We start from the raw sequence: 27,637 nt of genomic DNA on the forward strand, positions 1-27,637 counted from the left end.
CACAATACTGATCGGCTAGTAATTTTAACAGTTTGCTAAACAGAGCATTGGCAATTTTTAATGTATCAATATTTACCAAACAGCTTAATACAGTGCCTGTTGAAATTATGTACCGAGTGCTTCATGAGCCACCAAAAAAAAACAAAGAGCAAATAATAAAGAAATCATGAGGCTCTACCAAATAGTTTAGAAAAACAAGTTTTCTATTTATTTAAAAATAAGTTTGTAGTTACTACATTGCAGGGACAGGAATTCTTACACATACATTCTAGTATAAAAGGATTCAAAGAATTATGCATCAAAACTAACATAGAAAGTGTCCACATAACAGTAAAGAAAGGTCCAATCAATATGTACAGAAAGAAAGGGCACTGCTATTGTGGTGTGAGACTGCCATTTATAAACATGATACTCCAGGTTTCTGGAAGAAAACAACAAAAACCTCAGTAGAGCTAAATAATTAATTTGTCTTTAAACTCTGTTACTTATTACATACAACAAATTTGCTTGTGTTTAACATTTTCTGTACAAAATAAGCATAATTTTAATTTGAAAATGTGTCAGTTTCAACTTTAACCCTCTAGGTCAGTTACTTTTTAAAAATTGAACTACATTCTACATGTCTAAATATTGTGTGACAGGATTTAAGTTTTCTAAAAAATCCTTAATAAGACCCCATGTCCTGCAGTTTTAATATGGTCCAAAAATGTAACTTTGTATTTTGTCTCAATTTATAGTTTATCACTGTGATTAATACACACTCTTAAAAGTAACGAGCATACGTGTGCATCTGCACCATATGTGTACTATATATCATCTCAAACCTATTCTTGTAGTTCCTTAAATGAAGAAACTCATAGCCACCCACTATATGTATTTGGTTTGTGCCATATAAGGTTGGTTAAATTTCCTGATGATTTTATCTGCATTAAAAAAGTATTTCAACACAGAGCTAACAAAACTAAAAATAAGTATTTATAGCTCATAATATTTTCTAATGGTTTTCGTGCAGTGTGTACAAGGTTTATCTTGAGTGTCAAAAGTGGTACTTACAGGCTTCTGATTCAATTTGACCACTTCTTGGGTACTGTACTTAGTATGAAATGACTTTTCATTTGGGGTGATTAGCTCAGTATAATTAAGAACAAAAATAAGTTTCTTAGTAAATGTAATATTTAGTTCAGATCACTTGGAAATTTGAGGAACTGAGGATAAATGCAAGGAGAAAAGAAAGGGAAAGGTCTATTTTTCCAATTTTAATAGGAAAATAAATTCTCACCTAAACATAACTAAACAATTTCTCATCCTATCCTGTAAAATAAAAACTACTTTCTAAGTATGGGGGTAATTCACAGAACATAAAAGTACTTCTCCTATTATGACTTTTAAAATTATATATTTCCTGCATATAAGGAACACAAAGCCCTTTAAATACTCAAGTATCTTGGTCCTTTCAGTCTACTCAAAAGAAAGTTTCAGGTGAACAAAAACATTCAGAATAATAATTTTTTTTCATTGGATAGAAAACTGAAAATCAAATTGCTTCCAGTTGACATTTGAGAGATGTAAGTATGTTGTTATTTATAAAATGGAATGCTAGAATTAGAGTAAACAATATTAACTGGATGAGTTAATTTATATTACAAATCATATTTTAAAACGTAAATGTTAATATCACATAAGCAAAAATGTTATTTGAATACACTTGTTAAAATGTCTAATTAATCTACTGCACTGCAGATAAGGGACAGTTCTAGATGTTGACACATACATGCCACATGAGGATTGGTTTGCCGATCAGTGTATCTCATTTCCAAGTGATAGTAAATTTAGCCAAGTTCATGTCTCAGATGTGATCCAAACTCACAAATATTCTATATAGTTATTCTGATTAAATTTGAGGGTGATAGTTTTGTCAAAATAAAAGTTTAAATTTGTGAAGTGCTATAATAAAAACAATAGATATAAGACCAACAAATCTTTAGTACACAAACACAGAAATATATGCAGAAAATAGTCTAACGCCATAATAGCAGACCGTGAAAGATAAAATTTTAAGTATGTATCTATTGCCCAGTTGTGATACTGTAGTTAGAGTAAATGTTTAACTGCTCATTAGCAACATTTTATAGTTTTTTAAGATCTGACTGGGACTCGAGAATGTTGGGATGAAAGGAGAGAATATTAGGATTAGGTACTTAAAAATACATAAATTGATTTACAATTTCCATGCATGTAACAGATTATATTTCTGAAATTTTCAGTAAACTTGAGGGTTTTTTTTTTATTGCTCACCCAAGACAACTGCCAACATTTCCTTTTACCTATAAACAGTACATACATGGAGTCACTGTCTAAAAGAAGATATTTTCCAAGTGGTCAAACAAAACAAAAATATGATGATGACTTAAATTTCTCAATTGAACTTCTGCAATGTATAGAAGCTAAATTATAAAAATATAAAAATCTAAATATATCTGGTATTACTAATACATTTTTAAGTGTTTCAATTACAAATAATCTCATCCAAGTCATTTTTGCTTTACTAAGAAACCAGTGTCTAATAATGTCCAAATAAGGTCATAAATATACAGTGTCTTTAGAACAGGAGTAATACATTTACTTGCTGCAGGTAAAATGGTAAATACTCGTTTCTTGCTCAAGAGTTAGAACTAATCCATACACTGTAGTAGAGGTATATTCCACTCTAAGACTGTGTACGTGCTTCCTTTTTCTGTACACACTTTAGAACTGTACACATTTTTTTACAAAAATGGATTTATAGTCTATTATTTTTTTCTAACACAATGCAGATAACATCAGGAAATTATGTTTCAAATAGATTGCCTTCAAAAGCAACAAATTACTTTAATGACAAATTTCAAACATATACACTATTATTTTCAATAATGGTGTAACTGAAAGACTCATTTTACTATACAACCAAGCCATCCATTTCTGCATTATGAAGAGTTCGGCTACTGAATTTTAATTATATAGTAAATATATTTGTTAGAAAAAAATAAATATACAAAAACCTGAAAAATTTGAAATTATTTTTTAACTGCAAAATCACAGCAATCCAGTTAAGATCTGGAAAATGGTTTACTTAATTTCACAGGATTTCTGTACAAATTTAGTTACAAACAATTTAAAAAGCCCAAATGCACTGCTTTCCATTTATCTTCAAAACAATTAAATGACAGCTAACATTTATCCCTATCAGAAATAAGTAAAATAATTATGTAATGTATTTTGCCAAGGTTCAATTAAAGTCTTTATTTTTCCACAGTAGGGTCAATGCTGATACATATTTTCTCATCCTCACTTAAAAAAAAATGTAGTATCTGAAAATTTTGGTTACATTTTTGTACCATACCAGTCCTCAGAAAATACTACATTCTTTCAACTTTTTAAAAATGGGCAATAATTTTTAAACAATAGAAATGGTATTTATGTTGGTTTTTAAGGTATAAAATAAGTAATGTACCATAAACAAATAAATAACTGCTTCCTTTTCCATAGCAGTACATATAGCAATACATTCTCCTAAGTCATATAATTATCATTTACAATAGACAACTTAATTTTACTAATGATGCAAAAAATAATAGAATACAAGGCACAATCATTAAATGGAACTTTTCTTTAGGGTGTATATTGACATACCAGCGTGATAAGGATACCGTAAAAAGTGCAGAAAAAACACAATGTGCAATGAGACCACTGTATAAAACATGATTGCATAAAAAGTGATTTGGCCTATTTTAACTTTTAATAATTGAAAATAACCAATCTTCCCCTTAAAATTAAACTATAAAGTATGACATTTTAAAATTATTTTTATTCTACCACTATCTAAAAAAATCCTGAAGAAAAGAATTTATACCTGGGTAATAGTATATAAGTAAGTATGTGTTTGTATATATATTTAATTATACCCATTTATCAATATATACACACATACAGACATATTTCTTTTTAAATCATTTTAGCCTATTAGATATGTCTAAAGTTTAGAAATGACATTAATCCAGATCAATAAGTAAACATCAAATCCCATACCTTTTTCCTGTATTTTCCTTGAATCCTTTAACCACTTAAACACTTCCTCTAAAACATCTCTGTCAAAGGACCCGCCAGTGCATTATTTTCTACTATTAGTACCAAAAAAAGATACATCTCAGCATAACTCTTTAATAACTTGCTCTTTAGAATAATATATAGCCTTTCCAATATTGAAAAGTGTATGCTGTCCTGACAGTCAAAAACAGGCTTCCCACTGCACTGATTCTCAGTCTTTGGCACAATAAACAGAGATCGAGTGATTGATACAAGAATCAAGGTCTGAAAAATTAGACAGTCAAATGTTTTCCAATGTGGATATGTTTCCTTTTCATCAGTACATTTTCTCTTACGTTTGGCAGAAATGGAATACAGCAAAAGCCTCCTCTAGATTCTTTGTAGATCAGCATTGTATAATGAAAACTAAACTCTTTAGGGTATCAAATTGTGGGAGTTTTATATTTATCTTTAGAGGAAACACATTTCTTAATTTACTGCTGCTCTGGTAACATATGTCTTCCTAGGGGGCACAACTTCTTATAGCAATAGAAATGTACCTGGCTTGGTCAAAAATAATTTGTTTTAACATGAAATGCTCTATCACTAGGAATATTACGCTCCTTAAAAATGTAGCAGAACTGTCTTTTCCAGAAATAAACTGGGAATTCATTATAGGTCCTCAATTCCTTTTTTTCCCCCGGAACAGTGAATGAAATGAATATTGAAATGCATAACCTATCTAAGGGTAATAAATAGCAAACATTTAAAATATATATGTATATATTTATATATATTCATTTAAAGAAGTGAAGTGTCTTAAGTTTGTTTACTTTTTTTTTGCAAATCAAATCATAACATTCCCTAATCCACCACAGCAGCAAGGAAGCAGAAGCCTTAGTTCTACATATTCCTTAACTGTACCTGCTTTATGATTCTGAAGTAAAATAGTCTGGTATGCATTACCAACCAATTAAATTAGCTTTTGCTTTTTCAGTCAACTTTCGGACTCGTCCTCTGCTTGATGTTCCAAAAGTCAAAGAGGTGTCTTCAAACAACAGCTGCCTTTGCTCCTCTTCAGAGTCATCCTCATTATAGAAAGCTGTCCTTCGACCTTGGTTTCTAGTTCTCATGTGGGGTTCAGAGCCTTTAAGTCCCTCAAACTCTTCTTCCTTTTCCATAGGATCGTCTGTCTTTTTTCGGTTACTTCTCCTTAGCATTTTAACACTTGTGGGGACTATGAGATCTGAGTCTAGTTTTTGTGTCGTCTTCCTTTTGGGTTTTCTGCCTCCACGACTCTTTTTCTGTAACAAATCCTCCTGTACAGTATTAGTTTCAGAAAGAAAATTGCATGTTGAAGAAGGAACGACTTCATCTCTGATAGAATGCACATTATTTTGCTCTGCAGTTTCTGGCTTTGCATACTGTAGCTTTTTGGGTTTTCTACCCCTTTTCTTGTGTATAAGTTCACCACCACTGGTATTAACTTCTACCTTAGGTTTCCTTCCAGGCCCCCTCTTCACAAGTTTAGACGGCTGCCCTCCATGGCCATTTACTTGAATGCTTCCTGGTATAAGAGCATTGTTCTTACAATCTGTTAAAAAGGAACAACATCACACTTAATATACAGAACTGCTTTTTTATTTAATCCTCAAACTAATCAATAAGGCCATTGATATAGTTACACATAATGACATAATCCTAATCATTTTTTTACTGCATCATGCAAGTCTACCAGCACCATTATCCCCAAAGGCTCAGATGATGGTTAACATTTTTTAGCAATAAAATATTTTTAAACATTATTTTCTTTAGACATAATGCCACTGTACATTTTATAGACTACAGTGTAGTATCAATATAACTTATGAGCACTAGTAAGCCAAAAAATTCCTGTGACTTACTTTACTGCCACATTAGCTTTATTGAGGTAGTTTAGAACTGGAACTGCACTATCTCCAAGGTATGCTTGTATGTATATCACCATTATCATGATTAAAATACCACGTTAACTATCTCCATAATAAAGCTTTATTTAAAAAAATTTTGGGAGATCAAATTATATGTACAGACCATGATGCACTGCCTTTCTGTGGTTAAAAAAAATATATCTATTACTCTTTCAGATGAAGAAGAAGATAACATACATGCACTACCACTAACTTTTTTCTTCTAAAATTCTGAAGTTTTTTGTTTGATTGTGCTATGTGATTTACAATGCAATAATACTTTAAAGGAAATCCACAGAGATGGAAGCTGCTTTCTCTTTTAAAGCAGCTTCCAAATGGTATTTTTTTTGTCATAGGTTGGAGTTGTACTCATAAATATCAAGAAAAAAAACATCAAAAAGACTCACAAAACGTTAGATCCAGTAGCAGAGAAGGCAAAGCCCTCATTTCCTGACTCCTGAAGTACAAATGATTTTCTTTAGATTGGTGGTTTTCTATAATGATGAGGCAGGGAGAAGGGCAGGGAAGAAGTGTGTGCATGCACAAAGTAGTTAAGCATTTTCTAACAATTACACTTAATCTGCCTGAGAATTCTCTAAGTCTTTTCATTTGTTTTCCATTAAGACTACTGACAAGGGTCCTGAATATCGAGTCCATGTACCCACTAAAGAAGTTCTACAGATGTGAGTTCAGGAGCTCCTGGAACTCCTTGAAATGGTCCAAATTTTGTGTTGATATTCTTATGTGCATTTTCTGGGAAAAGGACTACATGTTTCATCAACTTCATAAAGCAATATATAACCTAAAAAGGTTAAGGACTAATGCAGCTCTCTTAAAAAGAAATTCAAGAGCTTGAAAAGTGTCACTGATCTGGACCTTCGCTGTCCTGGTAGTTACTAATCTTGAGGCTACTAAGCACCTGCAATGTACCTATAAAATTGAGGAACTGAGTTTTTAATTAAATTTAAATTTGAAAACGGAAGTAGTATACATTTTGAAATGTTGATTACATGTTGAAATGATAATATTTTGGATATAAGAGAATAAAGAAAACATTAATAAAATGGATAATTTTATCTGTTGTTACTAGAAGTAGCTACTAAGAAATTTTAAATGACATATTCATTAATGACTTATTTAATAGCTAATTGTATTTCCATACTGTGTTGGTACTCTTATGTATTCACAATACTCAAAAATCATAAATCAAATTGGCTACTGGACCTCCCCTATTGTAATGCCAGTACCAATTCACTATATACATTTGATTTCATTAGGATTCCGTAGTGATAAAAGCAAGGCCAATCTACGATTTAAAACTTTTAACTCAGTTCAGAAAGAAAGAAAATGTAAAGGACACATATACGAAGTCATTTGCCTATTTACTGAACTGAATAGTTAGACACAGGAATTCTGATACTACTGTAAACAGACACATGTAAAAAAAATAATAATTTTCTCAACAGTTTACCTGCCACAAAAATCAATGAACAGGGTGTTCTGGGAACACAAAGTGCTTGATTTTGTCTAAAGAGCCTAGGAGAAGGTTTCCTGAAGATGACATTTCAAAGTAAAATTTAAAAAGTAGTAGAAAACCATTAAACTAGACGGAAAAGAAAAGACACTCGAAAGGGAGAAAACACCAATGATATTCAGGAACTTCCAAGTAGTTTGGGATGGCTGGGACATAGAAGAGGGGAAGCAAATAAGCAAAGCTGGAATGTTAGGCAACAGCCAAGTAATGAAGAGTCCTGTATAATATGCAAAAACATTAAAATCTGATTCTATATATGGTTGGAAAGCAGGAAAGGATTTCTTAAGTGTGTGTATGCCTGTGCACTTTGTACTAGAGAGAAATGATGAGGAAGATCACTTTGGCTGCAATGTGGAAAATGGATTGGATAAGGAAGAGTTAAGAACTGAGGCAGAGAGGCCAGTTAGGAAATTAAGACAACAGTCCAGGTAACAAATTCTGTAAGCCTGAAATAAGGCCATGAAGTGAGAAGAGAAAAAAGGGAAGAGGCTTTAGAGATGTTAAAGAGGAAGAAACAAAAGAAACTAATGACTGTCAAGTAGATTTGGATGCTGAAGAGAAGGCTAGGATGACTCCCAGATTTTAAGCTTGTATCAGCTGATAGATCCCAATGCCAGTAATCAAAATGAGGGCAATTCAATTAAAAATTAAATTTTGAGAGGTTTCTGGGAAGAACATTGAAGATGAAATAGTTTAGATACAACTGGAAGTCACAATACAAAATGCTTATCATTGAGGTGTCTGTTGACAATAAGCCATAATAGTTTTAACATGTCATAAGGTGTATTTATATCATTTACCTTCATTTTTCAAGCATAATGCCTGTATAATGAAAATCTGCAGGTGAAAGAACTTGGAAGAATAACTGTAAAAGGCCAAAAGTTGTATCCTAGAATAGAGGGTATGGTTGTAGATAACCCTGATAAATTATTATTTAGTAAAAAGTTTGATGTATTGAATTTTGTGATGTAATAACTAATCTTTCTAAAAAACTGGAGACTGCTCTATGGGTTAACTAAATTCAATTTAATTTAAACTTCTCGGAAATATTTTTTTTAGGTTTTGTCATCATGAAGTTAAAAACTAATTTACATCCTTAAAAGCCTTTGACTCTACAATTTGTTTTCATTTCCATACAGAAGCTTTTTCTTAGCCTTTAAAACAATTAATACGTTTGCTTTTGGCACAACGCTGAAAATCAAAAGATGTCTAAGTTAATCTGCTACTACAGAATGTGACTTCTAAATGAGCAACCTAAAAAGTTGATATAACTCCAACAAAAGCATCATTTTTAAGAATGATCCACTGTATCTTGAAAGATACAAATAACACCCTACCTTGTTCAATGACAGCTGATGACTTTGAAAGAGTGGATGTCCTGGAGAGCACAGATGACTTCATTTTACGTTTGACTGGCTTTTCCTTTTCCAAATTTTCTTTTGCAGAATTATTCCTAGTGTCATGACTAAAATTGGATTGACCAGGACTTGGAAGAGTATTCAAGGTTTTGGAATGTTTCACAGAGTTCTCTAGAACTAAAACACACACACATACACACAAACATTAAAAGCTAAGAGTTATTTAACTTAAAACAAGCAAGAAGGTTGGGATTACTTGTAACCTGAATTGCTTAAATTAGCCAAGAGGACAAAACCTGAGGGATGCTTAAAAGTTCTTTAGGAAATCTACTTTCAAAATAGGAAAAAAGCATAAACAAATAAATTTTTAATTTTAGACCTTTAGAAGCTGTCCAGTCACTTCAAGATTATGAAGTCAAATCATGGCAAATTGCTAGGAAGTCTGGATAGTAGGGTTTAAATTTAGGCAGCCTGGGTAAGAGTTGCCATTTTTAAGCACTGACACTCATTAACCTCAATTTTCTTATTAAAAATAAATTTTTTTATAAGAGCAAAAACAATAAAGAAAAACCAACAATGTCTGCTAGAAATTACTGACATATATTTTATTTGGCAAAGTAAAAGTGTAAATTTTAAAAATCATTATGTATACTTCAATTTAGAAATTGTAACTGATTCTTACTTGTTTTCCCCAGCATTGCAGATGTATTAGTTTTTGAAATAAAAGTCTTTGCTTCTGAAGAAGTAGATGGTTGCTCAGTGGTAACTGGATCTACAACCACCCGGTTGCTTCTGGTTCGAACTACAGAACTGGATTCTGTTTTACCATTTATCTGAGCAGCATTGTGCCTTGGTGGTACTAATCGCGTAGGTGTAGAGAATGCAGAGGTAGAGATATCTGACTTAAGTTGGGGTTTTACGATTCTTTTCTTCCTTTCAGGGCTGTAAATAAAATAGTATCATTAGTTACTCTTATAGCTCTATGAGGATGAGTAAAACAGTTTTATAAATACTATTGGATTCAACATTTGAACTATTATGAAATATGTTAAAATATGAGATTTGTAGTGGATTTCATATGGAATATTTAGTGAAGGATCGCTGTAAATGCTATAGTTATATATGACAGAAAGCATGATGCCATCACTATCCTAAAAATGCTGTTTCTGTATAGATTTAGCAGTTTGAATTTAAGCACTTACACTAGTATAGCTTTAGTTAAAAGATTAAAAATCCTCCACATCATAGGAACTTGCATGTCAAATATATCATTCTGCAATATAGGGAATAGTAAAGGAAGTATTAAAAAACATCGAGCTCTATTATTTAGATAACAAAGTTATAGATCAGCTGATGCTGTTTAAAAGAAATCCAATACCTTGATGCAACACTACTGGAAACAGAGCTGCTCCTGTTTCTTTTCTTCCTCCTTTTGGTTATTGTATTTCTTTTATGAAAACGAAGAGCAGATTTATAATCTGATAAAACTGAACTGATGTGTTCTTCAAAGAACGCAGACAGGCGCAAACTCATGCTGTAAATCTACAGTAAGAAAAAAACTATTCAAATATTTCTCGAAAGAAAATGTTCAGTAAATATTAACATATAATTTAAATATTTATCTAGCCAAAAGTTTTTAAAATTTAAACTGCTTTTTCCAGTCTCTTTTGATGAAGAGTAAAACTGGGGCATTTTACAATAATTTTTGTATTTAGACTGGGAATCATCCAATCTTTGAGATTCTTAAAGAAAAGACCTGTTATGAAGTGAGACGGCTGATACTAGCAGTACTTCTGTAAACAGTCATAATGAAACTATCCCTGATGATCTGAACCTGTTTTCCATTGCTGCCTAAAAGTACCTACTTATTTTTTCTCATTTCATTTACACATATCTCCCTTTTGGAATGTCTTGTCTGGCCAAATAGGTAAATTAAAGTTTTACTAATTTTTATGAAATCATTTGCAAAAATGCTCCTTTCTATTAAGTCAGACTAGCTACAAAATTTAAGCCCATGTAGCCCTAATATATACCAGGACAACATGTATGTGGGTATCTATTCAACCACACTACTTCAAGAAAAGTAACCATCCCCGAACATTAGTAACATTAGTGTTAGTTCATAGAAGGAACAAAGTAGAAAGGAGTCATTCTTTTTTCTACTAGGATACTATTAAGAACATAGAAAGTTTGTAAATTTTGCTCTAAATTTTACATAAAGACGACAAACTTTTTCTAATAATTTCATTTAATTTAAACATAAAAGAAAACAATTTAATTATATACCCTTGATCTTTTGCTTGGTGTATACGCTTTAGAATTACTAAAAATAAGTCTGACATCTTTACATAACTCCATTGGTGACTCATAATTTCCAGCCTCTAAAGTTTCTCTAACGGTAGCAAAATCCATTGGAGTGTCAATGATGTCTCTGTAGTCCTAAGAGAGGAGAAATACATGGTATTATTATCATCATCATCACTACTGCAAGGCATTATATCTCAGCACAGGGATTCACGTACAATATCTGTGATGAACAAAAGTCCTAGGACAACTAATAATCATTCCTTGTTTTCCTCATCAAGGTTCCCTTTTTTTCTGATGCCCTCTCCCTTATATTGCAGCCAACAGAGGATTTTTCTCATTAAGAAGCTATGAAGTTCTGCTTTCCTCCCCTCCCCACCTTGGGAGAAAGGTAAATGGTGGATTTACGCTGGGAAAAAAAGGATTAAAAATGTATTGAAAAATCTCAGTTCTATAATTAAATATGTTTGCTATAAAAACACAAAACTTTATGCCATCTACAAACTCTAAAGGTTGTTGACTCACTGAAACATAATCATTTTAAATTGTTGTCACCAAGTCTATGCACTTCATTTCACAGAGAAGTGAAATCACCCAAAGTCTCTACCCAATCATGTATAAAAAAGCAATAAAAACAGACAAATGAAAGCAGAAAAAAGCAAGTGAACAGCAGACAATTTTCTGAATATAGTTATCTCTTAATAGGAATATAGAGTACCCTGCCTTTTCCATAGCCTTGAAGTATGTAACTGTATTTTTTGAAATATAACTTAACTTTGAACCATCAAGTTTAAATTATGATCAAATATATTTTACCATAAAGCAAACAGGATTATTGCAAGTTACAAACAGGAACACTTTTATTTCTTCCTTAACAATCAGCATACTTTTTATTTCCTTTCTTGCCTTATTCCATTGGCTAGAATTTGCAGTACTATATTGAATAGCAGTGAAAATGGACATTCTTGACTTATTCCCAACTTAGGGAGAAAACATTCAGATTTTCATTATTAAGCATGATGTTAGCTACAGTTTATTTAATAATTTCTTTTTATCAAGTTATGGAAGTTCCTCTTTATTCCCAGTTTTCTTAGATTATGTATTTGTCTATTTGGCATCCATTCATCGCAAGGCCAATTATATTAACTATACTTTCTTATTTTCTGTATTCTTGATGCTCTGGCATTTTCGGGTCTTCCTTATAGACCTGAGAAAATGCTGCCCTTCCCAGGGATAGCTGGTTCTCAGAGATAGCAAAGGACTGCACTGGGAACACACTTTTATATGAAAAACCACCACCTCTTTATCTCTCAATGCCCCACTGAAATTATTCAAAGTAGTCAAACCTAAACTGTTTACCCTGCCCTGCTTGCCTCTCACAGATATCCCAAGATGGGGAACGGCCTAAGCTTTTCCCCTGCTCCTGTCATCTGCCACCTGATGAAAACGTGGTGATTCCCTGTGGTGCTAAGTGGCATTGGGTGGCCTCTTCCCTAGTACCTGCAAATACAATAAACTTCTTTCCAAGCTTCCTTCTCTTCTCATGTGGCCATGCTGACTCTACCATACCATTATCATATCCATTATGTACCTTCTTAGAACAAACAAAAGCCATTTTGTCAAATGCTTTTTCTGCATTAATGTACATGATTGTATGATTCTTCTCCTTTAATATGATGAATTACATTGATCGACTGTTTTGAATACAGAAGCAGTTTCACATCCCTGGGAAAAACCCCACTTAGTCATGGCATAAAATCATTTTTATATGCTGGTGAATTCTAATTTGCTGATATTTTATTACGAATTTTAAGTTTTTTCTTTTGCACTATTTTTGTCTGGTTTTGAGAGCAGGGTAATACTGGCTTTAGAGACTGAATGAAGTGTTTTCTTCTCTACCTGTGGAGAAACTGTGTAGAATTTGTGTTAAATCTTTAAACATTTGGTAGAATTCTACAGTGAAGGTATCTGGCTTTAGAGATTTCTTTTTTGAAAGTTTTTAACTGCAAATTAAATTTCCTTATAGGGCTAGTTAAATGATCTATTCATATGGGGCGAATTATGGTCATTTGTAGTTTTAAAATTGGCCTGTTCACTTAGGATGTCAAATTTATATGTGTGGAGTTGCTTGTAGTATTCCTTATCATCCTTTTGTTATCTGTAGGGTTTGTAGTGATATCCCCTATTGCATTCCTGGTATTACCAATTTGTGTCTTTTTTCCTTTTTAGCTTTGTAAATCTTAATAGAACTTTCTTGATTTTACTAACCTTTTCCAAGTATCAGCTTTTGGTTTTGTGGATTTTTTTCTATTGTTTTTCTGTTTTGTTTCATTGATTTCTGCTCTTATATTTCTTCTGCTCACTTTTGGTTAATTTTATTCTTCTTTTCCTAGGTTCTTGAGACTAGACATTAAATTATTTATTTGAGACTTTTCACCTTCTGATGGACTACTCAGTGCTATCAGTTTCTCTGCACTGCTTCAGTTGCATCGCACACATTTTGGTATGTTATACTCATTTTCATTCCATTCCATTTATTTTTTAATTTCCTGAGTCGTCTTTGAATTATCGATTATTTAGAAGTATCTTGTTTAGTTATCATCTGTTTGAAGATCTTCTTGTTACGTTTCTGTTATTGATGTCTAGTTTCATTACATTGCGGTTAGAAGACACTACGTGATTTTAATTATGTCTCATTTTATTTTTTTTTGTTTTTTAATTTTTTCCCATTTTATGAGTCACTTGAACAGATCTTAGAATTTCACTTGATTTCTCTGTAATGTTCATGTCTATAACTCTCTGTACAGTTTTTTAAGTGGTTGCTCAGGTATTTTATAATGTATACATAATAATCAAAATATAATATCAACATTTTCCCAGTTCAAGTGATGGGAAGAACTACCTACCTCCCCGACCCTTATTTTTTATCTTCATGTTCATCAATTTTTTCCTCTGTTCTCTTCAGTGAGTTTTTATTTCAGTTATTATTTTTCAGTTCTATTTCCATTTGATTTTTAATTCTTTTTTGAAACTTGGTATGATAAATGATTTTTGATTGAAACTTGGACATTTAAATCTGTTGCTTTTTGTGGGCCTCCACTGACCCCACTCATTGGGCCAAGAGAGGGCACTGCCGTGTTACTGGTAGGTGGGGGTGAAGTCCAGGTTTTATTTGGCCTCCACTGACACTCAATGATTGAGGAGTAGCTCCTTGAAACTTCTGGAAGGGACAGGAATGCCAGCTAGGGTGGGAGTAACTTTGTGACTGCATGGCCTCTACTGACACTACGGGGAGTAGCTTTGTTACCAGGGACCAATGGTCAAAGCTCTGGCTCTCCACTTGGCATCCACTGTTATTGCCCAGTAAGGTAGGGCAGGGGTACCTCATTACTGCCAGGCTGGGGTTGAAGTCTAGGCTGGTATTTGGGAAGCATGGAAATGGCTCTCCACTGGCCTTTAGAGTGGGAAAGGGGTAAGACCACAATTTTTTCTATGATATTTGGTTAGAGTAAAGCAGCTACTGTCTACAAATTTTTTGTGTTGCTAAGCTGCCCCTTCCTCTTCCACTAGTTGGAGAGAGCAGGCTTTTCTGGAGAGTGCACATTGGCATTTCTAGGTTGTCAGTTTATCCAGTATCCAGGGTGGAATATATAAGGCAAAACACACAGCTAGGAAATTCACTACTGTGTTATTCATCAGGTCCTGAGGTCCCTAGCTGGTCCTTCCTCTTCTTGCCACCTTTTATAATCTTCTTATATTCCTTTTATACATAACATCCACAATTTTTTAGTTCTATTTACTGGGGAGAATAGGGAAAAGTATGTCTAGTTCTTCTCAAAAGTCTAATTACACAGCATTTGACCAAAATATTTTGTAATGTCTGACCTATAAATGACTTTAGAACCACTTTATGAAGTCACACAAAATTATAGTCCCAGTATCTTTTACTAATAGTTTGATTTTAGCAGAAACAGTGTATGAGTCTACCTTATATACCAAATCTGGTCTAAATAACCGGGCCATTTACAGAAATTAAATATATTATTAGTGGAAGACTGCTGTTTAAAAACAGCATTAAAAAGACTGAACCCCTGACCCTTAAGACAGCTGAAGGTGGGGCACTAATTACAAAATTGCTTTATGCAATGGTAACATCTGAACAGTGTCCAACCTCCTCCCTATCCTCTTAAAAGTATTGAACTAATTTGACAAACTCTGTAATTACTTGGATATTTAGTATTATAACATATTGGATTTACAAACTGAAAAATTTGGGAAAATAATATAAAAATTTTTAAATGTTTTACAAAATTTTTGGTTAAATGTCAAATTTATCTAGAATACTTTTCTTGATACATATCTTTGGTTTCCATCATTCAGTACAATATATAGTAGCCACTCAATACAATTCTGTTGAATAGATAAATGGAGTAGAATACCCAACATGCTAATTTCCATCAAAAAGTTTACTTTTTAAAATCTTGCTTTGGCCCTAGCTGGTGTGGCTCAGCGTACTGAGCTCTGGCCTGCAAACCAAAGGGTTGCTGGGTTCCACTCCTAGTGTAGGGCACATGCCTGGGTTGCAGGCCAGGCCCCTAGCAGGGGGCATGTGAAATGCAACCACACATTAATGTTTCTCACCCTCTCTTTCTCCTCTTCCCCTCTCTAAAAATAAATAAAATCTTAAAAAAAACAAACACGCAAAAAGACAATGTATCATTAAGAAAAACAAAATAAAAAAAATAATAAAATCTTGCTTTGGATAGTTGATTAAACTCAAAATGTAAAGCAATTATTTTCATATAGAAGCTGAAATGTGAAGAACATGATCTGCCTTAAATGTTCTGGGGGTAAGGCTGATAGTTAATTATAGTTCATTCTAAGGTATAAAAAGTAGATTATCCAGTTTCCTCTTCTCCTCTGTGACAGTAATAAGAAACAGTTAATAGCCACATTTCACACCTCCATCAAGGAGTACCAAAAGAGACAGTAGATTAAAATTTTTTTTCTTCCAGTACTCTTGGTCTGCTGCTACCTTTAGCTGATGGAAGGAGAGGTTCATATATAACTATCATTCTTGTTATTTTAAGTACTTAAGGGAGAATGAATTCTTATACATTACCTATTCACTAAGAATAATACATACAGCTGTAGGCACTTTATATATGAGATAAGGCCTCTTGTTCTTGCTCTGTCAATAAATAGCAACATATTTTGGAAAGCTGCCTAGTCTGATCCTCAGTTCAACATCAGCTGGACCACAGTTTTGGGTCTCTTGTATTTTCTGTATGATTGTTTTAACATTTTTCTTTTATCTTTAGTCTTTATTTCCTTAGGCTTTTAATCGTCCATTTATCTCCTAAACCAAAATGATACATCAAAGTGTAACTGGCAGTAGTTTTTCTTTCTCTTGGTGGTACATAAAATAATAGTCATCTTACAATGAATAATGTTTTAGATTTGATGAAGTATAACAGTATTTTGGAAGAATCTATTATCTCAAGTTTTCGGAAGAGGGTGCTCATATTTCATTTGTTATTTCTGTTATCAAATATATATAATGGATCACACCCTTACAGAGTCTGCAATTTCTTTTTATCATTAGTTCAACTTTAGTAGGGCTGTTTTTCCCCCCTGATGAGTTTCTACACTACAGGTAAGTGTAAATTTAGACTCTACATCCATGCATATTGCAAGCTTGGGGAGACTCCTCTGACATCAGAGAGAAACATTCTTCTTTATAGACAGAATTATTCTATTATTTTCATTGAGGGTGAAGCCTTTCAATAGTCCCAGTGGGGTTTCAGTTCCAATTTCTTTCCTCACAATGGCTCACATGGCTTCACCTTTCTCTGCATAATGTTAATACTTGTGCTTCTAGAATCTAGACATTAAAGCTTATTTCTATTGCTTCTTTTCTGGGGAAAAGTCCGGATACAAACACCTGCAAGCAGTGAGTAAATTATCACTTACTTTCTAAGACCCAAAGTTGGGCTTGCAAGAGAGACAAAGGGAAATCCACAGGTTCCGAAAACAAAAAGAACTGAAAACCAGAGCACTGAGGCATTAGCTCAGTTCCTCTAAAGAATTTTTTGGATGGTAGGGTTTGAGCTAGCCCAGTTTATTACTGCTGGAATAAAAAATTTATCTTTTATACTTAACATTCCATACTTCTTAATTTTAAATGCTGAAAAGGCATTTTTAATATTTATGATGAAATTTCTCTATTTCCAAAATTGCAAGTTAAAACATATATATAAACAGATAAGTCAGAGTACAACCACATCCAGCTCATGATATCTTGTATTTCATTTTTATTTTCATTGAAATCAGTTATGTTATCTGAACTGTACAAACTTTAATAAACTGAATAAAGAAATTAAAACTCACTTTAAACTAATTTAGATTTCTAAGACTACATGAAAAAATAAATACTTGGATCATGTGTACTCAATTCTTTTACGATGAACCCCATAAAGATCATAAATTGACATAACCTAAATATATTTAATAATGCCACCTTACATTTGCATATAGTGCTTCAGTTTAAACTATTTTATTGCATTCTCATTCCATCTCTGTAACTCCATAAGGAAGTTTAGGTAGGTATTATTATTCTTGTTTCCTAAATAACTGCCATGATAAATTTACAAATTTAGTGTGGGGAAGAAAAGAGTAAAAAAAATAAAAATTAGATGAGAAAATTGCACCACTGGTAGAGGTTGGGCTGGGACCATAACCCAATTCTTTGGAGTCTTAGTTCAGGTTCTTCGTATTTTACCCCACTATTCGACTTTGATGCTCTATATAACCAAATGGATAGTGTGTATGAAATTTAGAAATAAACTATAACCATAAAAAGCAATTTAAGTAACAGTCATGAATAAGGTATATAGCAAAACTGACACATAAAGAAAATATTTTCAGAAATACTTACTGGATATTCAAGGAGATCTACTGGCTGACGGAAAGGTTCAGAATCTTCACACTGAAATATGAGATTTAGTAGTTCTTGACATTGTTTCTTCCATGCTTGAATATCATAAGACTGCGCTCTGTTACGTAATCTTCTTCTAGGCTGATGGTCCTGAAATAAAAATGATAAAAAATATTAATAAAATAACACACAAATAAATTTTGTATTTTTAATGCACTCTTACATAATTAGGATAATATATAGTAATTCAAATAATAGAAAATACCATTCACCTAGTTCTGAAAAATCATGCATTTTGTAATGGAAACTAACTTTAAAGTAATACTTAATCAGTCTTTAAAAATAAAAGTTAAAAAAAAAAGCTCTGAATGCATTTTAATTGCTATAAAGTACTTCTACTAAAACAAAAATTATGTTACCTTCCTTTTTCGAGTCGAAGTTCCTGGCACATCAGCATCTTTCTCTTCTTCCTTTGAAGCAAGAATTTATCAAATTTATTAAACATTCTAGATTTCATGATTAGTGAACCCTTGAACAACATGGGTTTAAACTGTGCAAGTCCACTTATATGCAAATTTTTTCAATAAATACATACAGTACTATGTATATTTTTTCTTCTTAACATTTTAACATTTTCTTTTCTCTGGTTAATTATAAATATACAGCATGTAATACATATAGTACACAAAATGTGTGTCAATCAACTTTTCATTATCGATAAAACTTCTGGACAAGAATAGGCTTTTAGTAGTTACATTTTTGGGGAGTTAAAAGTTATACACAGATTTTCAACTGCCTGCAGAGTAAGCTCCCTTAACTCCCAAGTTGTTTAAGTGTCAATTGGACTCTATAGTTGTTTATATACCAGTTATCTCCTTTACATTTTAATAAATCTATAATATATATGCTGGAGCTCTTTACCACTCATTAAAAAGTCTCACCCCTCCTACCTTTTAGAAAAATTTTTGTCACAGAAACAAAAATTCTGAACCATTTTTATGTTAATTATAGCATTAGACAAAAATAATATTCATAACAGCATTTATCTGAAAACTATTGTTTTTTTATACAGAATAAGACCAATGCCATAATTATGATAAAATATTAAATACCTCAGAGTCAGACAAAACTTTCTTCTTCATTGAATTGTAGAGTGGAATTATGTTATAGCAAGTCTGATCCCTAAATAACAAGGAAATGTTAGTATACAAGATTACAGTCATGAGATTTTTTTTTCCTTTAAATCTGTTACTAAAACCAGATTTTAAGATAAAACTTAAAGCCTGAAGGCTTCTTTCACAGGTTGATGCCAAAACACACATCTGACCCTGCTCCTCCCCTCTACATGCAGCCTCCACTGTAGCCTATTTATTTCATTACACCAGACCCAATTCAATTCTCACCTCCAAGCTTTGCTGAGCTCACTGCTGTGCCTGGAATGCCTTCTTTTGTTACTCAGTCTACAAGGGAGAAAGCTAATGTACCTCCTGTCTTCTAGTTCCTTCCTTCTTTTATTCTTTAATGCAGTCATTCCCTAAAATTTTGTCCTCATTTTCTCTTGATATTGTAACTTCTCTATGTAAATGAATTCCAAATTTCTATAATTTGATCTGACTCTTCTGAGATTCCTTCCATCATCTAAAAATTCCACATGTCTGAACCTAACTGTCACTCCCCACTTTTCCTCCTTTTCTATTTTTTTTTTTAAACAGCATTCCCATTTTCACAGTAGTGCAGTTTTTCACTATTCTATCCTGTGCCTCCTTATAAACTCAATCATTGGCCAAGTTCTGTGAGTATACCTTTAAAATCTCTTGCCATCTTCCTCTTTCTCACTTGCATAAATTAATCCCTTATCACATGTTACTCTGTCAGCTGTAGCAGCCAATCTACTATTTATGGTTTATGTCTCTTCCCCATCAATTAATATTAGACACTGCAGTAAATATTTTAAGGCATACTTTCACATCATGTAACAGTCATGTTAAAACATTTCATCAACCCTTGCACTGGAAGTGCCCATATTTTTAGTTTCTTAGATCAGCATTCAGGGCCTCCATGATCTGAACAAAACATACGTTTACCCCACTGTATCCCTTACTTCTGTTCATGTACTCTCTACTTCACCCAATTTAAATTACTAAATTTACTTAAAAATTCTTTAATTTCCTAGCTCATTCCATTCTTATCCCTAGAATGGCTTTCCTTTCATCTATCTTCTCCCAAATCTATCCATATCTACCTTGTCCATTACATCTTTACATACTTTCACTCCCCCGTACCTGAAACCCCAGCTTCATAGCTAGAAGAGAACTTATCCCTTATCTAAACTTTCATACAAAACTTTGTTATTTTTTTCCTTATAATTACTTACAGATTTACCTGCTTATAAAATTATATTAGAAGGTTAAATATACATTTCTTTCTATCTCCAAATATCTCTTACATCACTGTGTATGATCTATTGTTTGGAATTTGGCCCAACAATTCAAAAGTATAATAATCAAAATTTTCAAATAACATTTTAAAAATTACTGTCAGCTAAAAATGGTTTTAACAAATTGTATATATCTAAAAAATGTCAGGTTTATTTTTAGATATATACAATATGAATGCTTTAAATATTATATTAATCTGTTCTTATAAGGCATTTCCCAATAACTACTTGAAAGAAATATGCCCTGGCTGGTGTGGCTCAGTGGACTGAGCATGGCCTGCAAAAGAAAGGGTCACTGATTCAATTCCCAGTCAGGGCTCATGCCTGGGTTGTGGGCCAGGTCTCCAGTAGGGGGTGCGCAAGAGGTAACCACACATTGAGGTTTCCCTCTCCCTCTTTCTCCCTCCCTTCCCCTCTGTCTAAAAAATAAATAAATAGAATATTAAAAAAGGAAGAAATACAATTTCATAGGCTATTTCAAATATAAAAATAACTTTTATCTAAATTGTTTTACTAAAATATAAATTTACTATATCCTTGATTCTGATTCACATTTCAGAAATATAGATGTACCCAAATAGCCACATAACACTTATAGGATTACAGACTAAAAACTTTCCAGTTAAAATACTATAAGCTATTGTAACCAAGTTATATAAACAGTCCTCTGAGGAAAACTAATTGTTGATTATCAGTTTTACTGAAAAGATGCAAAAACACTGCAAGAATAGTCCCTAAATCACTTGCAAGGAAACAAGAAGAGCTCTTTAGAGAATACGGTAGAGGAAGGGCATGAAGTTTATCTCTCTGTTTTTTTTTCTTATTTTAAAATTACCTACACACCTTAGGGAAAAAAAAAAAAAAAGCAATTAATATACCAGAAAAAAGGACCCTCTGATTATGCTGTGTAAAAAGAATAAAGCTGGAGATGTTTTTTTAAAAAGCTTCAATAATTTCTTCATGTAAAAATTAAAGCTAATAGCAGCTGAGTATTTAAATTATAAAATACATTGTCTTCTCTTAACGAGAAATAATTATCCAATATAAATAATCTTAACATAAACTCAGAGCAGTATCCTATACAAAACATATGATTTATTCCTCTGGCTTCAATTTAGAAGGCTCAATTCAATTCATTCTATGGTTACATAAAACCCGTAAGACAAGAAAGTAAAAGTGCTGCTGCTTTAGGAAGTGTAATTATCACTCTTTGTATGGGATCAATGAATGAGGAAGTAAACGACTTTAAAGAAGAATCATCATAAAAGTTAAATTTAGCCTTCTGCTGGACTCCTTGAATACTTGTATATAAACTTGACGGGGCACTTTAATGCTAAGATAAAAGGTTCTCAAATCAGATGGCAAACACTCTAAAAGACTTTCCTTAATTACAAATCCCAGATAATTATATCCCCCGTGTATAAGATTATTTGGGTTTAAAGAACTATTTTAGGTAAAACATTACATATTTAATAAACTCTTGTTGTTGTTGTTATTATTGTCCAAGTTGGGTTTAGAAAAGGATACATGTTTGTTTACATTAACTATAGAACATAACTTTTAGGATTTCGTAATATTAGCCAATGAACTAAATGTTACATTAGATAGACATTATATGCTTCCTTATTTTGAGCAGAGCCATGTGTAAATTTTGGTATTTTATAGCACATCATGTGATATTACAAATATAAAAATGATTGTATTCTGCAATTGACATTTTACAATATTGCCATTATTACAAATTAATTATAATTAAGTGTGGAAAAATAACTCACTTTATAAAATGTAGAAGAAGATCAGTCACAAACTTAGCAGATTTTACAATAGGGCTTCCAGGCTCATTAAACGTTCGTGTATTATGCTCTATATATCGAACTTCCCACATTAGGGAAGAAACCCGCCTTTAAATAAACAAAATACAGAAGAATTAATCTCATTATATTTAGAAACACAGACACAAAATTTAAAATCAAGACATTGTGACCTTTCAAATTGGAGTCTCAATTCAAGTACAAAACTCACACCTCAAAAAGTTATTTTCAAAAAAGTATAACCTCTTTGTGTAAGAAAAAAAAAGTGTAGCAACATTATGGATTTGTACAGATTATGTCTAAATTATACACACTAGACCATAAACAACAGTTCCTTCTTTTTAGGGAGAGAGTATCTATAGAGACAGTAATAGAAGAGAACCAGAGTTTTTATTTTTAGTTTTACATATTTCTGTCATATGATGTTATTTTTTGATAATAAGTATACCTGACATTTATGTAAAAAGGAAGCAATTCTCATCTAATTACATCACTGGTAATTAAATGACATGTAAAAATGAAAAGCTGATAAGCCTGCTTATAAGATATGAAAATATAAAAAATATTGTAACCATGTTAATTTACAAGAAAGCTAAGTAAATAAAAATTATTTTTAACACTGAATTGACAATACTAAAATAAATTTTGGTATTTTATTATTTTATTTCTGAAAGTAAAGAACTATCCAAAGATGAATTCTAAATTATTATTCAGTATGTGTGGTCCTACTTAAAGAAGAAAACACTCAGAAAATCTTACTGATGATGGGTAAACAAAAATACAATTACATGAAATTTAAAAAATTTATAGTTGTGCATAAGAAATATTTCTGTGCATTTAAAATAGTATTCACAAAGCTTATTCTAATAATAAAATTAAAGAAATCTTCAGAATAACCTATAGAAAACTGTGTGTAAAATAAGGTATTAGATGAATATCAGCAAGGCTAAGTAAGAGTAGCTTAACAAAAGACTAAGGGAATTACTGAAGAGGAAAACCAAAAACTTTAAGGAGTATGAAGCCAATGAATATAGGAAAAGCAAAAAAAGCTTGAAACAGGGCGATAGCACTTAAAAACATAACTTGGGTCTATAACCACATAAGAAAAATAGGCAGTTTCTAATTTATGTAAGGATTGTATCCCAAAAGATTGTTTCCTAAATTACTTACTAAATTCGGCTAATTCCAAAAATCTTATTTAAGGTGTCATGTACTTGAAATTGCATACCTTAGCATTTTTTCCCTGTTACCCTCCATGTCTTGTTCCATCTCTGATGCACTAGGTATAATGCCTGAGATTTAACAAATTAGAGGTCCAGGAGAAAGAAGGATATAGTTAAGAATTTCTCCTCCATTTACTCTCTTAAACTTACAACATCTGGAGTTGAAAAAGATTTAAAGTGGTGTGCTACGTGGGTTAAGATAGATGGGAGGCACATTAGCATAGCTGATTTCTTCTATGCTTCTGACAAATAGCAAGGAAGCATCAGCAGAAACACCAAGCAAGATGAGAAATATCTTCAGAACACAAAGTTTAGTATCTTAATTTCCTTTATTCCAGTGGTTCTTAATGAGGGGTGATTCTGCGCTCTCAAGAGCTATCCGGCAATGTCTAGAGACATTTTTGGTTTTACAACCAGGGGCTGTTACTGACATCTAAAGGATAGAGGACAATCCCAAATGCCAGTAATGTTTTTATTGAGAAACCCTGTTTTCATCAGTAAGGAATAACAAATGGAATTTTCAGTGCCAGGTTAGATTTATACTTTAAATAACAAAAAGAATAGAAGGCACTAATTTTTGTAGAAAAATATGAATATAAAATATGAATAAAAAACATTCTAAGTTAAATTAAAAAAATGTAAAGACCTGCAATAAAACTGCTCACAAAACAAAGTTTTAATGTAGTATTATTTGAATTAAAACGTTTTATGCCTATTTAGCAATAGTCATAAGAAAAATGAAAAGTACAGTTATGATTTTATTATGTGAAAACTAAATACTTACCCTCACTTTTTAACAAGACAATTTAGGCAATAAACCTACAAAGCCTGTCTAAGATTAGAACTCAGTATTTATTGAAATTGTTACCTAGAAGATGATGATGCGAATTAACTGAAATTTTGTCTTAAAAAAAAAACAACCAAAAAACAACTCTGTATTTCAAGCTAACCTATAATGATGAAAAATACCCTGAATTTCCTAATTTCATCATTCATAAGTATTCATAAACTGAATAGAAGCAAAATAAGAAAAAACAATTTTTATACTGTTCTATGAAAAATCAAATAATATTTCAATGTGATATCTTGGAGAAAATGACACAGTTGGGCTTGCTTTAAAAAATATACCAGAAGACAGGAAGCAATAGCTCATATTAGCTGCTAGACAAACTATCTAGGTATCATATTCTAAGTGTGATACAAGGCCAGCAGCATCAACACCTCTGGGAATTTTTTAGAAATGCATAATCTCAGGTCATACTCTAAACCTATGGAACCAGATTCTGCATTTTAACAAAATCTCCAGGTGATTTTTTTATGTACATTAAAGTTTGAGAAACACTGCTAATATAAGATCATTAAACAAGTGAAAGGATCATTTAGCTTTTATTTGGTAGTAGCTACAGCAAACAGCTCTAACCTGTAAAACCTGTTTTCCAGTCTTTGTTTAATTGTACTTAAATCTGTTGGATATGCCACTACAGTGCAATACATGGGATAGGCTTGCAGATCCACAGGGGCGACAAATGGTGAAGCAATATCTAAAATAAATAAGACAAGCAAGTTTATAAACTTATTTTGTATTGCTTAAAATACTTCATGGACAATTCTTCTTGAATTAAAACAAGTTTTGATCCACACAACTCTTAGTCTGTCACTGTCTTTTCACAGGAAATACAGTTTAGCTAACCTAGCAAGAGTCTCATTTTTTATTATGCACACATTTAGACCGCAAAATTCTAAAGATATGTTACTCATAGAGTTCTTAAAAGAAAAAAGATTGACAAATAATATATATGTAACCTATTAAAGATACATACATTTCTCTAATTAAAACCTGGCCATTCCTGAATCTATGTTTTTAACATCCATTCTATCAGTAACACTATAATAATACATTGCATTCAAATATTTTAACGTCTGACTTTCTCAAAACATAACCTTATCTCATTTCCACAACATAATTTTAATATTAGTTAAGCAGAAAAGAGAAAACCAATTCCAAAGTCTTTGACTCAGAGTAACTAACACTATGGCACACAATAAACTGGTAAAAATCTAGAAACAATGGTCATTCTCCATTTTTGCTCATTCACACATAGTATTATGACAACTTCATATTCTAAAATATTACTGAAATTACTTAAGATAGCATTTGAGACTTTTTATAAAGTGTTGTCATTCTATAAAATACTCCAGATGAAAATATTACCCAATATGTGTCTCTAAGTGTTTTTCGTTCTTCTTATTCATGTGAATTTCTCTCTAGACTGTTTGAAGGTGATTCCTTACTGAAAAGGAGGTTGCTGCAAAGCACCATACTAGTTTAGAGTTACTCTAGATAATTTGTGGTTATTGTTTTTCTTTTAATGAAGCAAAGCAATTCACATACACTTTTCCCCACCCCTTATAAATATTCTTATGTACATGTATGTAAAGTTAAGGAGGAAACTGGTATTGTTATACAAATAATTACAATCCATCTTTTAGTCATTCTCTTCCAGTTTATATCATGTCAGCTTAATATGTCAAGGGTTTTCAAGCTGGATTCTGGAGGAATTAGATTGTTCAGAAGTCTCCCTGGCATTTCTGGGGGGCCCTCATTCTAAATTCAGTGAAAGCAATCCCACTTGTAACTGTTTTCAATCATCTGAGTCTTATGTAACATAGCATTTTGAAAAATTCCACTTAGAAATGTTTGAAAATCACTGACTTGATATTATGAAAGAATATTTTGTTTGATTTATAGTATTTTTCCTTTCCTTTCTGCCATTTTTTTCTATAATGATGTGCTACTATTATCATTTACCTAGTGTCATCAACTGGTTTATTCCTCCAACAATTCTTTCACATTCTTCGTCCCTTGGATTGGAACCCCATTCTCCATCAAGAGGTTTGTAGATCAATGATCTGCATTCGACATCAGTTAAAGGAACACTGGTACCTAGTTCTTCAGGAAATACAGCTGAAATACATAGAAAGAAATGCAGATTTAGTGAAAATAAGTGGTAATTTCCTAACATTTAGGTTATGTTTAGAAAGTAGAGATGATATTGTCATAAGACTGAAGTATAATTTTATAAAGATTTGGTAAGCATATTCTTTATTTTCATTAAATAAAAACATGTTTCAATGATCGGTAAAATATAAATTATTTTTTAAAACATGATAATAATTCTCCAATTTTTTATCTCACGACTTGCTTATTATCACTTACCGGGTGAAGTAGAATTTTTCAAATGATACAAATGTAAAAGGGTTTTGAATCATTTCTAATATAATCTCCATTTTTACTCTGATAAAACATTACATAATGTAAAATTGAACTAAAGTAGTATTTTTCAGAATACTTCAAACAAAGTCTAAATTTTTTAAATGTACGAACAGAAAAAGTATGATTACTGACAGGTAATTCTGATGCTTACTGCTCCTAAACGATAACAATATGCTTTCTGCATGCCTAAATATTTAACAGAGTCTCTTACTGAATCTTTAAGAGAATTGTCAGGGGTTGGTGATGACATAAATCTACATATCTGTCAAGTATGTTTTTCTTTGAACTAAGCCCAGGTAAGAGAAACATGCTAACTACTTTTATACAAAATTTTTTCTCCTCACAAAATGAAATGAAACTCTATTGATGTATATGTATGTGTATCCAAACAGATCAAAAACAAAAATCAGTCCCTCCACATACAGATATATTTATGTAGGAAACAAACAGTATCTTAATGACCAATTCATTTCAAGAAGTATCTCAGGCATTACAACTCTAATTAGCTTCATTTCTCTAACATTCATAATAGTGCAATGTGACTTCAAACTCAAACTTTCACAAAGGAAAAAAAATAAAATCAGAATATAAGCCATATAAAACAATCACAAGTTGACTAAGACATTTTTAAAGTTTTAAAGACTATTTTCCCATTTCTAAGGTTTACCTGATTGAGTTTACTTTTTCCAAGTTATCTTTTTTCCTCTGACTTCCTGGAATACAGTAACTAAAAAACATTTATAAATGA

The 27,637-nt window shown here is 32.0% G+C and overlaps 1 protein-coding gene across 1 annotated transcript in view; it reads right to left on the reverse strand.

The window, feature by feature from the left end:
• Positions 1-244: 244 nt before the first annotated feature.
• PHIP (pleckstrin homology domain interacting protein) overlaps positions 245-27,637 on the reverse strand; it is a 130,266-nt gene continuing 102,873 nt past the window's right edge. The window contains exons 30-40 of the mRNA XM_054569644.1: positions 26,425-26,580; positions 25,036-25,156; positions 22,357-22,482; positions 19,257-19,326; positions 18,564-18,614; positions 18,145-18,294; positions 11,190-11,342; positions 10,282-10,445; positions 9,586-9,845; positions 8,883-9,080; positions 245-5,656 (exon numbers count right to left, since the gene is read on the reverse strand). Of these exons, the coding sequence (XP_054425619.1) occupies positions 5,025-5,656; positions 8,883-9,080; positions 9,586-9,845; positions 10,282-10,445; positions 11,190-11,342; positions 18,145-18,294; positions 18,564-18,614; positions 19,257-19,326; positions 22,357-22,482; positions 25,036-25,156; positions 26,425-26,580 (2,081 nt within the window). The 3' untranslated portion in view covers positions 245-5,024. The remainder of the gene's footprint in view (positions 5,657-8,882; positions 9,081-9,585; positions 9,846-10,281; positions 10,446-11,189; positions 11,343-18,144; positions 18,295-18,563; positions 18,615-19,256; positions 19,327-22,356; positions 22,483-25,035; positions 25,157-26,424; positions 26,581-27,637) is intronic.

Source organism: Pteronotus mesoamericanus, unplaced genomic scaffold, assembly GCF_021234165.1.
Source record: "Pteronotus mesoamericanus isolate MK-2021 breed Mesoamerican mustached bat unplaced genomic scaffold, CSHL_Meso_final contig_20, whole genome shotgun sequence".
NCBI lineage: Eukaryota > Metazoa > Chordata > Mammalia > Chiroptera > Mormoopidae > Pteronotus > Pteronotus mesoamericanus.